The sequence below is a fragment of the Capsella rubella genome, unplaced genomic scaffold (assembly GCF_000375325.1).
Source record: "Capsella rubella cultivar Monte Gargano unplaced genomic scaffold, Caprub1_0 scaffold_5, whole genome shotgun sequence".
NCBI classification, from domain to species: Eukaryota; Viridiplantae; Streptophyta; class Magnoliopsida; order Brassicales; family Brassicaceae; genus Capsella; species Capsella rubella.
The window spans coordinates 3,224,124-3,239,087 of NW_006238919.1; the positions used below are offsets into that span (position 1 = coordinate 3,224,124).

The 14,964-nt window shown below is 33.4% G+C and overlaps 1 protein-coding gene and 1 pseudogene across 1 annotated transcript; one reads left to right on the plus strand and one right to left on the minus strand.

Moving 5' to 3' along the window:
- Positions 1 to 5,302: 5,302 nt before the first annotated feature.
- On the plus strand, positions 5,303 to 12,730 carry LOC17885928 (structural maintenance of chromosomes protein 4). The gene is made up of 28 exons (XM_006290449.2): positions 5,303 to 5,489; positions 5,660 to 5,749; positions 5,835 to 5,936; positions 6,162 to 6,338; positions 6,419 to 6,549; positions 6,756 to 6,834; positions 6,907 to 7,064; positions 7,148 to 7,223; positions 7,347 to 7,475; positions 7,554 to 7,698; positions 7,894 to 8,024; positions 8,199 to 8,351; positions 8,426 to 8,615; positions 8,830 to 8,963; positions 9,269 to 9,427; positions 9,596 to 9,904; positions 10,003 to 10,179; positions 10,333 to 10,416; positions 10,496 to 10,705; positions 10,785 to 10,874; positions 10,959 to 11,080; positions 11,153 to 11,308; positions 11,391 to 11,498; positions 11,603 to 11,663; positions 11,856 to 11,990; positions 12,065 to 12,152; positions 12,245 to 12,317; positions 12,401 to 12,730. The coding sequence occupies exons 1-28, from the start codon at positions 5,325 to 5,327 to the stop codon at positions 12,522 to 12,524; spliced, it is 3,756 nt and encodes a 1,251-aa protein (XP_006290511.1). The 5' UTR covers positions 5,303 to 5,324; the 3' UTR covers positions 12,525 to 12,730.
- Positions 12,731 to 13,028: 298 nt separating this feature from the next.
- Positions 13,029 to 14,278, minus strand: LOC17885911 (annotated as a pseudogene).
- Positions 14,279 to 14,964: the final 686 nt, after the last annotated feature.

Here is a 14,964-nt window from a genome sequence, read left to right on the forward strand (position 1 = left end):
CAACTTAACTCAATCAACAGTCTGATAGAAATAAGTTTGGTCCACCGTATTGTCTACTAGATCCTGTCACCGGAGACCGGACCAAAAGTAACTAATTCGATTTGTTTTGCAATATATGGACCAAGTCATGTAACCTTTCATAGCCGTGGCTAACTATGATTATACTTAGACGTGTGAAAGACTAAAGAAACCAAGTTGACTCGGAACAAAAGTAGTGATAATATGATTTTGACATGTTGTAGTGGTGCAATGGACCGCATTCATATTACTAGCTATTTCAATTTCAACTCATCTCAAAGGCACATATACCATTTGTGTACACAAAGGACCACCTTTTCTTGATTCTTTCCTCTTTTTTATCGTCCACCCTCACAAAATGTGATCTCTCCATGACTCCATATATATAAAAGTGTGCGAGAATTATAAAGAGAGCCAAATAATACATAGAATAATATTTCCTCTTTAGAAATGTTAGTCACTTACATAGCCCAAAAAACACACATGACTCATGAGCTTGTGGCTACAATTTTAGTACGTAGCGTAAACCATTATACAAACTTCTCTTATGGTGATGACTACTTTTAATAAGTTCAATTATGTTTATGATTTCACTTTTTTGCCGAGTATATATGTTCGATTCAATTATGTTTATGATTATTTGTTTTTGCCGAAACACATACTTTATAATGAATTCTAAAGTCTAAAAACAAATAAAACTGAATAAACCCAAATATAACGAGTATATAAAACGTATGTTAATTAATCACATTTTTGTAACCTACAAAAAATGGCAAATCCAAAAGTTCATAATCAAAAAATGGCAACTCCAAATAAGAGAATAAACTCATAATTGGATTCCTAAACTATTTAACAAAAACACAAAAGTGTACACTCTTTATAATACGAAAACAACATCTTTTGTAAATCGGAAGAAGCTAAGTATTAGTTTTGTGTTTACTACTTCTATGCAAAGTTGTGATTTGTCAAAAAGTTCATGGGGATTTAACAACCACCAACGCAACACAACTAACGTCTTATTATTGTCCGAAGTCCGAACACACCAGTTCAGTTTCTGACAACGCAACTCTTCGAAACCATACTTTGGTTTCCTCGATGTTTCTTATCATCTGATGATCACTAATACACACCCTCACTTATCAGCAATATTTACGTTCAACTCCATAAGCCATGTTTGTTAGACTTTTAACCCTTGTGTCGTGTGCACTTCTTGTCACTAATCCACCAAACACGACCAAAACTGTTGTAAAATAAATGACGATTTATCAAATATAGTCTTCATAAGTTTTTTTTTTATAAACTTTGTCAACAAAACTACGTACGTAATCATAATTAACACGCTAAGATTTCAGAACTTTGACACGTATTCGAAAAATCTTCACACGACATCACAAGTATAGTTCAAGAGCTCGCCACGTAAAAAGGTTCTTGGGAGAATCATACTTTGTTCAAAGTCAAAACCCCAAAATTATCTTTATGTTAATAAATCACAATAATTGTTATAATAATCTTTATAAATTACATAAGCAAAAAACAATTAATGCTATTACAGCTCACAAGTTGACCAAGTGATGATGTTATTATGGTATTAAAATTATTTATCAACCAAAAGAAGAAGAAAATGGTTTTTAAGCTTTTGAATTTGGAAAAAGATGATAAAGACTTAACATAAAAAAATAAAAACGAGGATCCTCTTTTATTTTTTATTTTTATTTTGAGAATCATGAATTGCATGGTTGGTCCATAATAAAGATAAAGTTTTTTTTGTTGGCTTTTTATATATATGTTTTTTGCTTTGCAAGCATATTTAAGCATGTGGTCCTAAGAACTAATGGGATTATTAAAAAGACAAATGAAACCCTAAACTAGCTTACTATATACGTGTCAAAGATAACATATTTTCACTTTTGTTTGTGTCCTTACGTTAAGTATAATGTTGTTTTTGTGTAAATGTCGTTCTTATAATCTAAAACATATCTAACATAATCATGGGCAATATAGTGTTCGTGTTCACTACATATTTGACAACTCAATTTTACGACGACAGTGAGCAAATGACACAAGACAGTCTTCAGTTCAGTTCGACAGAGAGCTTGAGAGCATAAAAAACTACAAAGAACACAATTATTTCAAGTTTAAATTGTAATAGTTTTTCGAGAAAAATCTCTACAAACTAACTTTTGAATATTTTCAAGTTGTATATGTTTAAAATTTTAGTTTTCAAAGTATAGTTTTTGTTAACTAAATATATTGATTAACTTATAAGAAACCAATTGGATAGATAATATTGTTTACATAAGTGTTTAAAGTGCAGTTCGATATAGACTTTCGTGTTAAATTATTTACCTTTATATTTGCATTGCGAGAAATAAAATATAAAGGGAAAATTGAGAATTTTGCAATGTCGATGTTGATTTTTTTTCCAAATAAACTAACCGTTCAATAAGAGAAGACATCATCTTTACCACATATAAACGGTCAATTAAAAATAGTGTAGCGTTTGTCAAAATATTATTTAAATATTGATTTAATAATTTTTAAAATAGTTAATTTGTGTTGATTATATCATTCGAGGCATACCGTTAAATCGAGAAACAAACCATATTTACGAGGTTCAAGTTTTATTAATAAAATTTATTTAATCAAAGACGTCGTTTTCGTTTTAGAATAACAAATATTTATACTCTAGAAATTTGTTTTAGAAGTCACTGATTATTCATCAAAATTATAGAAAACAATATTTTTTCTTCTAGTATATAAAATTTAAATTTTCGAAGTTTTGAATTTCAGATAAATTCCAAAGTTTGAAGTTCAGAAAAATACTGTTTGAATTTTTTTCAAATTCAAAAAAAAAAAAAAATCCAAAAACCCACTTTACAAGTTATTTTTTTCAATTTAATACGAGACTTTTTTTTCTATTTCTTTTATTCTTTTATTTAGGTGTACAAAAAAAAGTCCAAAACCATAATCTCTTAACCACTTAAAAACCCCAAATACTCATGACCTTAACATGTAGCTAGCAGAATACAAAAAATAAAAGTATAAAACTCTTTCGATCCGATCGTTTTCATACCCGTACCTCTCATAGGTTCTCTCATGCACATTCTAAAGAGGGTAATTAAGTTTACCATTAACTCTTTAACCACTCATCAAGAATAATCTATGTAATACTTAACTATTCATTCATAAGGTACTCTTTTGGCAAAACTTTCATCAAAATCTTAATGGACACTTAACTTTTAACAAAATAAATATAATCCTATAATAACAATTAGTCTTGTAACCGGAACCCCTATCTCTGGTGGTAAAGGAACCTCATCTAAGGTATCTGTCATCACGAATTCGAGTCCCGGCTACTGCGGATTTCACATATGGGCTACATCATTTCAGGAGCCGACACATGGTGTGTCTTTATGCCGCCTACGTGGCTAGTCCAAACACGAACGTTGGGATATCTGGGTTATCAGAAAAAAATAACAATTAATCTTGTACAGGAGAGACTAATACTATATTCAAATTTGAGAAATTATTGACATATATGAGATATCAGCTGTACAACATTTTAGTGGGATCACATGTGGCCCTTTTTTTAAAGAACAAGTATCAATGACCCTATCACCCTAAGAACAGGACTACAAAATCTTAGTAGGTCCAAATATTTGTTTTTATCATTTCATATATCTCTATGTTACTTACCCACTTGTATCATATTACCTTGGAGGCATAATTTAACTTGAATATCTAATCTTTTCTTTAGTTTATAATTTTGAGAAATGTGTTTACAAATGCATATAAAGTGTAGATATCAAAAGAATATGGTATTGTAAATTTGCTCTTTATCCCTCTAGTCACATGAGCATACATATTTAGGGGTTTTTGATTAATAAATTTTGAGTTGAAATTTGGGTAGAACTTGAAATATAGTCAAAGTTAAGGGATTGGGATGTGATGAGTTGTTGGAAAAACACATGCATGAGTTGGTTTGGGCTTTAAAATCACTTCAAATAATTGTCTGTTTTGTAGGGCACATTGTGTCTTGTATATATGTTAGGTGTAATGAAAAAAATCCTTCCATAAAACAGCTTGATGAATAAAAATTTATGATGTCATAATATTTATTCTTTTATATTGAAATTAAACCATTAATTAAGTTTTATAATTTTCTTTTTATACTATTCAAAAACAATGTCAAGTAGTTTTAGTGTGAATATAGTCACACAACAAGAATAATTCAATGTCGTTCATTCCTAAGGTAAGAGTTTAAGAACACTTAATGGGTCCGAAATAATTGAGAGAGTAGATCTTGCATATCAATAAGTCAAATTTAATATTAGATCACCAAGTGTTAATAGCTCAATTGGTAAAGATATCTAGCAAAAACTTAGAAGTCGGCGATTCGAGTAGCTCTTGGGAACAAAACCATATAACATGCGCTGGTTTCGGATCTGAAGGGATATATGGGTTTCAGCTCATAACCTCTTTGATTATTAAAAAAAAAAAATTGGATCAGGTCGAGTTTAATCTTTGTTTCTAAAGTTAAAACCGGTTAAAATCCGATTAGTTTTGGTATATTTTAGTAAGTTTTTTTTAAATAAAAATTTAGGTAATTGAGTCGAGTCGAGTCGGGACGATACCAAATATAAATCACAATTTCTCCTAATTAAACCGAATTCAAAATCAGATTGAACCAAAATCTAAAAAATTCGGGTCGGGTCATACTCACAAGTCTTCTAGTTTTAGTTTACTTGCAAAAAATTCATAAATAAATTCTTCATTTTTCCCTAAAAGTTATGAGTTCAAAAAAAAATTGATATATCCTATAAATATTACACTTAACTAAAATTCTAACTGAATATGCATTTTACTGAACTACTAAATAAAAATTGAAATAATATTTTTTTTTTTTTCCAACTATCAAAATTATACTAAGCAGTAATCAGCTTGAAGATGATAACACAAGTAAACATTGTCCTAACAAAAATAAATAAATAGTACAAATAGAATAACTGAATAAGTGAGCCTACTGGATTTAATATGGGCTTTACTTCTAGGCCCATTTACTACTTTTCCGCTTTTGATTTCAAATTAATTAGTTTCCCGCTAAATTCGTATAGGCTCTCTCAACAATCCCTAACTCGGAAAAAAAAACAATAAAATAAATAATAATTAAATTTAAAAACAATTCTCAGAAAAAAAAAAAAAAAAGACTCGATTCCTTCATCTTCTTCCTTCGCCATTTCTCTATTCTTCTGAATCTGCTCGTTTCTGTGACTCACTTGATAAAAACCAAAACCAAATCGAGTTTCATGGTGATGGAAGAAGATGAACCGATGAGTGAGTTTCATGGCGGCGAGTCTGAGATTAGAACTAATCAGAAGAAATCTGGAACTCCGAGGCTTTATATTAAAGAGCTAGTGATGAGGAACTTCAAATCTTATGCTGGTGAACAACGCGTCGGTCCTTTTCATAAGGTTAGGGTTTTGGGTTTTGACTTTTGTTCGATTCAATTGGAGAAATCGGAAGCTAATTAGGTTTTGGGGTTTTTTGTGTGGTTTTGTTGAATTTGAGTATTAGGTTTTCGAAATCCTGATTTTGGGTACTTTTGATTTGTTGGTGATTTGATTTTTTGTTGGAATTTTAGAGTTTTTCTGCGGTGGTTGGACCTAATGGGAGTGGAAAGAGTAATGTGATAGATGCAATGTTGTTTGTGTTTGGGAAACGAGCTAAGCAGGTATTGTATAGTGCTCTCTGCGTTTTTTTGTTATCTTATAGTTATGCTCTTTGATTGAGTAATGTTGTGTTTGTGTTGCTCTCAGATGAGGCTGAACAAAGTTTCAGAGCTTATCCACAACTCGACTAATCACCAGAACTTGGATAGTGCTGGAGTCTCTGTGCAGTTTGAAGAGATTATTGATATGGTATTGTCTTCTTTACCTTTTTATTGGAGACCTTTACTATACATACTGGTGTCAAAACTTTTACTAAAGGCTGAAACAATGAGGATTTTTTTTCGGTTTCTTAAAAGGCAAACTAGCGCTGAACATTGGTGAATATGAAAAGTTTCAGAAGTTGTTGACTTTTCCTGTCTCTGTAATTTTCATTGTCATTGGAAAAGGTTTGTAGTGATGTGAATTGTTATACAGGAAGATGGATCGTATGAGACTGTTCCTGGAAGTGATTTCATGATTACCCGGGTTGCATTCCGGGATAATTCGTCCAAGTATTATATTAATGAAAGGTCGAGCAATTTCACTGAAGTTACAAAAAAACTGAAGGGGAAAGGAGTAGATCTTGACAACAACCGTTTCTTGATTCTACAGGTTTACCCTTTAGAGAAACAGCTTACATATTGTTGAATGTACATGTTTTCCTTACTAAATTGTTTCTTGAATGTTGACAGGGGGAAGTAGAACAGATATCACTCATGAAGCCGAAAGCACAAGGTCCCCATGATGAAGGTTTTCTTGAATACCTCGAGGATATCATTGGAACAAACAAATATGTGGAGAAGATAGATGAATTGAATAAGCAGTGAGTGATCTATGCATTCTACAATTTCTTTATTTAAGATGCATTGCTTTAATAGAGAATGCAGTATTACCTGCTTTCGTTTTGATGCATATACATAGTTGCTATGTTTTGAATAGGTTCATAATCCACTAGGCAGATTCTGATGTAAGTAATTTCTGATTTGTTGGATGCTATTAATATAATTGCAACTGCCTCTGACATTTCAGGCTTGAAACCCTCAATGAAAAGCGCTCTGGAGTTGTACAAATGGTGAAATTAGCAGAAAAAGAAAGAGACAACTTAGAGGTTGTTGACGTTTTCCCTTCTTGTATGAATCCGGTTTTGTTGTATTTGTTGCTAATGTGATTTTGGGAACAGGGTGTGAAAGATGAGGCAGAGACTTACATGCTGAAAGAGTTATCACATCTTAAATGGCAAGAAAAGGCTACACAAATGGCATATGACGACACTGTAGCTAAAATTACTGAACAGAGAGAAAACTTGCAGAATTTGGAAAATAGTCTAAACGATGAGAGGTAAGCACTACTAATTTTCTTTAAAATATCAAAGAAATGATATGAACTCATTTGTAACTAATATCGTAACATTGCTGTTTCAGAGTGAAAATGGATGAGAGTAATAAAGAGTTAAAAGAATTCGAGTCTGTGCATGAAACACATAAGAAGAGACAAGATGTATGTCTGAAATCCAGATGTGTTCTGCTCTCATGCTTCTTCCCAGCGAGGCTAAATTTAATTTTTTTCTCTCCTAAGTTTCAACAAATGGTTAATCACCTTACCTTCCTTTGCAATGATTAGGTTCTTGATAATGAACTCAAAGTTTGTAAGGAGAAGTTCAAAGACTTTGAAAGGCAGGATGTAAAACATAGGGAGGACTTGAAGCATGTGAAGCAAAAAATCAAGAAACTCGAAGATAAACTTGAGAAGGTTATTAGTCACCTTACCTGTCTTGTTATGGTTCAATTTTTTTATGCGTGCATATACCTTACTTGTGTTGTTATGCAGGATTCATCCAAAATCGATGATATGACAAAGGAGTCTGAGGACTCAAGGAATCTAATACCTAAACTTCAGGAAAATATACCAAAGCTTCAGAAGCTCTTGCTAGATGAGGAGAAGGCATTGGAGGAAATAAAAGAGATAGCTAAAGGTGTGTTATGCTTTCGGATCTTTTGCCCCAAATAATGATGTCCTTGTTACCCTGGCAGCTTCTTTAACAATATTGCAGTAAAAAGGACTTGGAATTGGCAACCTGATAAACATGCTAGTACCCATTTATAAACGATTAGCTTCTTTTTGAAGAGTAAGCTTGTTCGGTTAATTATATCCGTCAATTTTGTTACAGTTGAAACTGAAGGTTACAGGTCTAAGCTTACAAAGATTCGTGCTGAATTAGAACCTTGGGAAAAAGATCTAATTGTGCACAGGGGAAAGCTTGATGTTGCATCATCTGAAAGTGAACTCTTGAGCAAGAAGGTAATTTCTAGAGAGGTTTTATTTGCTCACTCCATCTGCGTCTTTAAAGAATTCATTTGCCATAGAAAAAACTTTTTATGCTTCCTGGAGCTGCTTTCTCGCTGAATTATTCAAAATACTGTTGGACGACTAATTTTTGTATTTGTTTGATCATTACCACTTTTTTTATTATAGCATGAAGCTGCGCTGAAAGCCTTCACAGATGCTCAGCAACAGCTCTCTGATATAACAACAAGAAAAGAAGAAAAATCTGCAACAACTACCTCTAGGAAAGCTGATATAGAGAAGAAGAAACATGAAGCAATTGAAGCTCGGAAAGTGGAAGAGGTACTTTTATTAGATATGACTGTAATTTGTACAAGTTCTGGTGAAACTGAGAGTATGCATGTTAATTTCTGCAGGATTCACTTAAAGAACAAGAAACACTTATTCCACAAGAGCAAGCAGCCAGAGAAAAAGTTGCTGAGCTCAAATCAGCAATGAATTCTGAGAAGAGTCAAGGTGATGTTTTGAAGGCAGTTTTACGAGCGAAGGAGAATAATCAAATAGAAGGAATATATGGAAGGATGGGGGACTTAGGTGCCATTGATGGTGAGTATATTTTTCTATCATCTAGTATAAACATTGCTCACCTTTAATATTGCAGACTGATATTCTCTCCTTGTAGTATGAGGTGTGACATTTTTAATTGACAATATCTTTCATGATAAATGGATTTTAGATTTTAATCCACAGTTGGTCGTCTAAATGATTTTAAAAGATATACAGCAAAGCTAACAATCACTCACATTGCTGTCCTTTGCAGCAAAATACGATGTCGCCATATCAACTGCGTGCGCTGGCCTCGATTACATTGTTGTGGAGACAACTTCTGCAGCACAAGCATGTGTTGAGCTGCTGCGGAAGGGAAATCTTGGCGTTGCAACATTTATGATATTGGTATTGCATACCACTTTCTGTTTATATGCTTTGAATTACTAGCCGGGCCATTTTATTAAAAATGCCAACTGAAACAGAAGAATAGTTATACAGAGATCCTTAGATCTGTGATACTGAGTAGGTCTTAGTAAACTATTATATTGAATTAAGAAGTTAGGAACGTGTTATGGGAAACGCAATAGGTGGTGTTCTTTGTAAATCTTCAAGGGGACTGAAATTGAAGCTTTATATTCTATTGCCAAGTAGTAACTAGTTATTGCTCGAGGAAATAATGAGCAACTAATCTTTCTACAATGTTGTTGCAGGAGAAACAAACAGATCATATACATAAACTGAAGGAGAAAGTGAAAACACCTGAGGATGTTCCACGCCTCTTTGATCTGATAAGAGTTAAGGATGAAAGGATGAAACTTGCATTCTATGCAGCCTTGGGAAACACTGTTGTGGTAAAGGATCTTGATCAGGTATTTTTGGGTTTACTCGTCAAGTATGACTCAGTTACATAATTTATTTATTTATATACTGACATTAGTAAATTATGGATTCAGCTAAGATGGGTAATACCTCTTAAAATACAAAGTTTCTTTGGACTCAAAGATGAGCTAATAGATACAATTTTTCTTGCTTATTAGGCAACACGTATTGCATATGGTGGGAACAGAGAATTTCGAAGAGTTGTGACTCTTGATGGCGCTCTCTTTGAAAAATCTGGTACCATGAGTGGAGGGGGAGGCAAGCCACGTGGGGGAAGAATGGGAACCTCTATTCGAGCAACTGGTGTGTCTGGTGAAGCTGTTGCTAATGCAGAAAGTGAGCTCTCCAAAATTATTGACATGTTAAGCAACATCCGTGAAAAGATTGGCAATGCTGTGAGACAATATCGAGCTGCAGAAAACGAAGTCTCTCGCCTGGAGATGGAACTGGCGAAAAGCCAAAGAGAGGTACTATCTTTTTTGAATTTATAGTATAACACTCCCTATCGAGATATGTGATCAAGTTGCCTTATATGTAATCAATTATTTCTTTCTTTCGTCTTTAGATTGAAAGTCTCAATTCAGAGCATAGTTATCTCGAAAATCAACTAGCTTCCTTGGAAGCTGCATCTCAACCAAAGACAGATGAAATCAACAGGCTTAAAGAGCTCAAGAAAATCATCTCCAAAGAAGAAAAAGAGATTGAAAATCTTGAGAAGGGTTCTAAACAGCTGAAGGATAATGTGCGTAGCATCAGTCATTCTATCATTGTTTTGGAATATGGCAATGTGTTTTTGGTCTAACCAGTCATGTTTATAATTATTACAAAACCTACGTTTGTTTTGTTACCCTGTAATATAGAACTACTGCATCTCAACTGACGAGGTTTCTTTTAGGCTTTGGAGCTGCAAACCAACATAGAGAACGCTGGTGGTGAAAGATTAAAAGGACAAAAGGCAAAGGTTGAGAAGATTCAGACTGTAAGTTTCCTTTTCCTCTTACCATGCTGCTAGTGATCTCACAGCTAAGCGTGTCCTAATTTATGTTGCTTATGTTTAGGATATCGACAAAAATAATACAGAGATCAACCGATGTAATGTTCAAATAGAAACAAACCAGAAACTGATAAAGAAGTTGACAAAGGGGATTGAAGAGGCGGCTCGAGAAAAAGAGAGACTAGAGGGTGAGAAGGAAAAGTTGCATGCGACTTTCAAAACTATAGAACAGAAAGCATTTGCAATCCAAGAGACATATAAAGAAACACAGAAGGTTTGAACAGTTTTTATCTCAATTATCAATTATCTAGAAACAAATTGATAAAAGTCACTGATCAGTCCCTTTTTTTTAGTTGATTGATGAGCATAAAGACATTCTGACTGTATCAAAGTCCAATTATGAGAATCTGAAAAAGTCTGTGGATGAGTGGAAGGCATCTAGGGTAACAAACTACTAAATCTTTTTCTTCTTGCTGGTTGTTGTATTTCTTTGCATTGCTTACATTAATAACTCTAGTCGAATACAGGTAGATGCAGAGTTCAAAGTCCAAGATATGAAAAAGAAATTCACTGAATTAGAAATGAGAGAGAAGGGATACAAGAAGAAACTCAACGACTTGCAGATTGCACTCACAAAGCATATGGAACAGTACGTATGGTTAACCCTTTTTTATATGATTACCTTATTTACATCTAAAAAATTCGTCATTCTCCATTGCAGAATTCAGAAAGATCTTGTTGATCCAGATAAGCTTCAAGCAACATTGATGGATAATAATTTGAATGAAACTTGTGATCTAAAAAGGGCTCTTGAAATGGTTGCCTTACTGGAGGCTCAGCTAAAAGAGTTGAATCCAAATCTTGACTCGATCGCCGAGTAAGAATTTTGTTTTTGTTTCTTCCTTTGATATACACATGTTTCTCTAGCTTTCTTGATTGTTTTCTCTAATTACTTAAAGGTACCGGAGCAAAGTGGAACTTTACAATGGACGAGTAGACGAACTTAACTCTGTGACCCAAGATCGTGATGACACAAGGAAGCAGTATGATGAATTGAGAAAGAGACGGTATCCCACACTTTTAGCTTTTTTTTTACATATATATGTGTTTACCTCTTGTTCTCGGTCTCATGAAGCTAACCTAATCTTGGATGACTACAAATTCATTTCAGGTTGGATGAGTTTATGGCAGGATTTAACACAATATCCTTAAAGCTCAAAGAAATGTATCAGGTTAGTTTCCCTTTCGAACATTTGTTTACAACTCCAAAAGCTTGGTGAATAACATAATGAAAATATCCAGAAATATAAGAAAACTAATGAATGCTGCTTTTCGATTTGTACAACTAGGACAGTATCCTTTTTTCTTTGCATATCTTATACATATCTCTATGCGTTATAAATTATACAAACATGATTCTGCAGATGATCACTCTCGGAGGTGATGCAGAGCTGGAGCTGGTAGACTCGCTGGACCCTTTCTCAGAAGGTGTGGTTTTCAGTGTAAGACCTCCCAAGAAGAGCTGGAAGAACATCGCAAACTTGTCTGGTGGTGAAAAGGTCATTCACAAAAACAAACATCTTAACTTGTCTGTGAACTCTCTTAATAAGCTCTCTACCTCTTTTACTTACAGACACTTAGCTCACTCGCACTAGTCTTCGCACTCCATCACTACAAGCCAACTCCACTTTACGTCATGGACGAAATCGACGCTGCTCTCGGTAACTCTTCCCATTCCCCTCCACTGTCATATTTTTCATCTACCAAAAACTCATTTGATCCCTGAGAAACGTTTTAACACTCTTTACACCAGACTTCAAAAACGTATCAATCGTTGGACATTACGTGAAAGACCGGACCAAAGATGCTCAGTTCATTATCATCAGGTCAGTTCAATCAAGTTATTTACTAAATTCAAGTTAAGTCAGTTCTTGAGATCTTAATTAACACTTATGAATAAATGGTGCAGTCTTAGGAACAACATGTTTGAGTTAGCAGATAGATTGGTTGGAATCTACAAAACAGATAACTGTACGAAGAGCATTACGATCAATCCTGAAAGCTTTGCAGTTTGTCAGAAAACTCCTGCTTAGTCTCTTCTTACCAAACGACATGTCTATGAATTTAACCACTTAATTATTGTATTGTATTTGTAATTTTGTAATGGATTCCTTGTTTAGTGACTTTGGGTTTGTGTTTTTTTATGTAATGGGATTAACATTAAGTATGTGATAAGTTTATTAATTAGAGAACGTTTGTACTTTGTAAGTATTGGTTATATGTATGTTATTTTGATCAATAACATATTTTTTTTTCCAAAAAAATTGACTTTATCTTAAATCTTAGATTGGACCCGACTTGATTGTTTTTGGTCTGATTGTTTTGCTTTTGCATTTCGACATGGGAAAACGGGGAAAATTAATCCAGACTCTTCACTGAAGACATTTTCATATCCTAACTCGAGTATTTTGTATTTTACAACCCAAACCAGCTTAAAATTCAAATAACCAACTTAAACCACATCAAATTTTGTCGATTTCAACTTCTACGCAAACAATGTTAATCCAGCTTTTGACGGAGCTGAGTCAGCCGACCCGTTGACAACTAAAGGTTGTTCAATCATGTCTGATGGATTACATGATTCATTTGTATAAAAGGACACTACTAACTTTCTTGCAACATCCCTTAGCGAATTTAAAAGAAATTTAATAATGTTTTTTTCGTGCTCCCCAACTCAAAAAGCCTCTTATTATCTCTGTAACGAGACTGATTTATTTGCAGTAAATGAAAGTGATCACGTTGGGGAAACAAACACATATTAAGATATAAGATTAAAGCCACACAACATCCTTCAAGCCGAGGCAGGAGGATCATCATGTACAAACTTCTCAAACTCTTCCCTACTCCTCCCATCAGGATTCTTCTTCCACTCCATAAACTTCTTCGACGCCTCGATGAATTTCTCCATGTGAAGCCTCTTCCATTCCTACCAAATCAAAGGGTTTTCACCAAAACCATTTAAAGCAACAAAACCTAAAAAGGACAAGAAAGTTAGGTTTTCAAACCTCGAAATCCCATTCCCCTTACATATCAGGATCATCTTTGTTAGCCCATACACATGTTTTCGCATTCATCTTCTCACAAGTGTCCTGTAATCATCACATTCAAATCTTTATAAAACAATCTCAAGACCATCAAAGAGTACTAACACAATCACAAAGTAGAAACTTACAGTCAATACAACTTCAACAGTCTTAGTCACAAACTCAACTCCTTCAATCATACCTAAGCTCTCTACTTGAGCATCTGTTAATCCAGTTAACACCTGAAACCAAAACATCGAAATCATTTCTTAAGGTTTAATGATCTAAAACCCTAATTTCTTGATTCAAAACCCTATTTCTTGTAAAAGAAGCCAAAACCTTGCCCTTGACTACACCATTCTCAGAAGGAGATATACATGGATGCAAACGACCCTTGAGTCTAAACCGGTGACTGAAACAAACCAAGAAATCAGATTTTAATCAATCTTGAAGAAATCAATACAAACCAAGAAATCAGATTTTAACCAATCTTGAAGAAACCAAAGTAAACAAAGGATCAAGATTAGAGAATCTGAGAAGTGAAACGTACTAGCCATGAAGTTGAGCTGAGACTATGACCGGAGTACTTTCAAGAATCAGACCTACGACGGCTGGTTCTTGGAAACTGCCGTAAACGAAGACGTTGTGCGACGGAGATTGATCGGAGCTAGTCATCGTATGATCTCACTGTGAGATTGAAACAGAGGAAGATGATTAGGTGAATGAGTTACTTATTAGTGATCTTGATATGTTTACTTAGGCCAACCTTACTTGACTTGTCTTAATGTAAGCCTACCTTCTTTGAATCTTCCTAAAGACTTTTATTTGATCTTGTCTTAATATAAACATTACCTGACAATTTTTTTTTGCTTTAAATATAATAATATTAGAATTTTGATGTTTTCTATGTAGGCATTAAATGAGGATTTAGTCTGTATTGTAGTATAAGTTTATGATAATTTAAATTTATACTCTATTTCACAAATAGTGTTATTCTACGATTCATGCAAATTAAGAAAATAGAGAATTATACAGGTTTGTCTTTTTTTTTTTTTTTTTTTTTTTTTTTTTTTTTTTTTTTTTGTCAAACAGGTTTGTCTTTATTTAATAAGTCATTAATGATTATATTCAATGAATGAGCTTTGTATTAAAGAATAAATTAAGAAATTTAGTGTAAAAAACACATTAAAAATAAGGGTAAATCAAATCGAATGTGTTTTGTGCACTAAATTTCTTTATTTACCCTTTAATATGAAGCTCATTCATTGATTTAATCATTAATATCTTATTAAATAAGGGCATACATGTATAGTTAGATATCTATTTTCTTAATTTGTGTTAATTGTCTCAAAATGACACAAACACATGGAGTATTAGTTTTGATCTAAACCTATCTATGATATTTAATTTATTTATAAAGTCTAAATATATCGATAAAAATATTCAGAAC

Coding starts and splice junctions, on each gene's coding strand:
- LOC17885928 (XM_006290449.2), top strand. CDS start 5,325: ATGGTGATGGAAGAAGATGAACCGATGAGTGAGTTTCATGGCGGCGAG. Junction 6,835..6,906: donor AAGAAAGAGACAACTTAGAG/GTTGTTGACGTT, acceptor TTTTGGGAACAG/GGTGTGAAAGATGAGGCAGA. Junction 9,428..9,595: donor TGGTAAAGGATCTTGATCAG/GTATTTTTGGGT, acceptor CTTGCTTATTAG/GCAACACGTATTGCATATGG.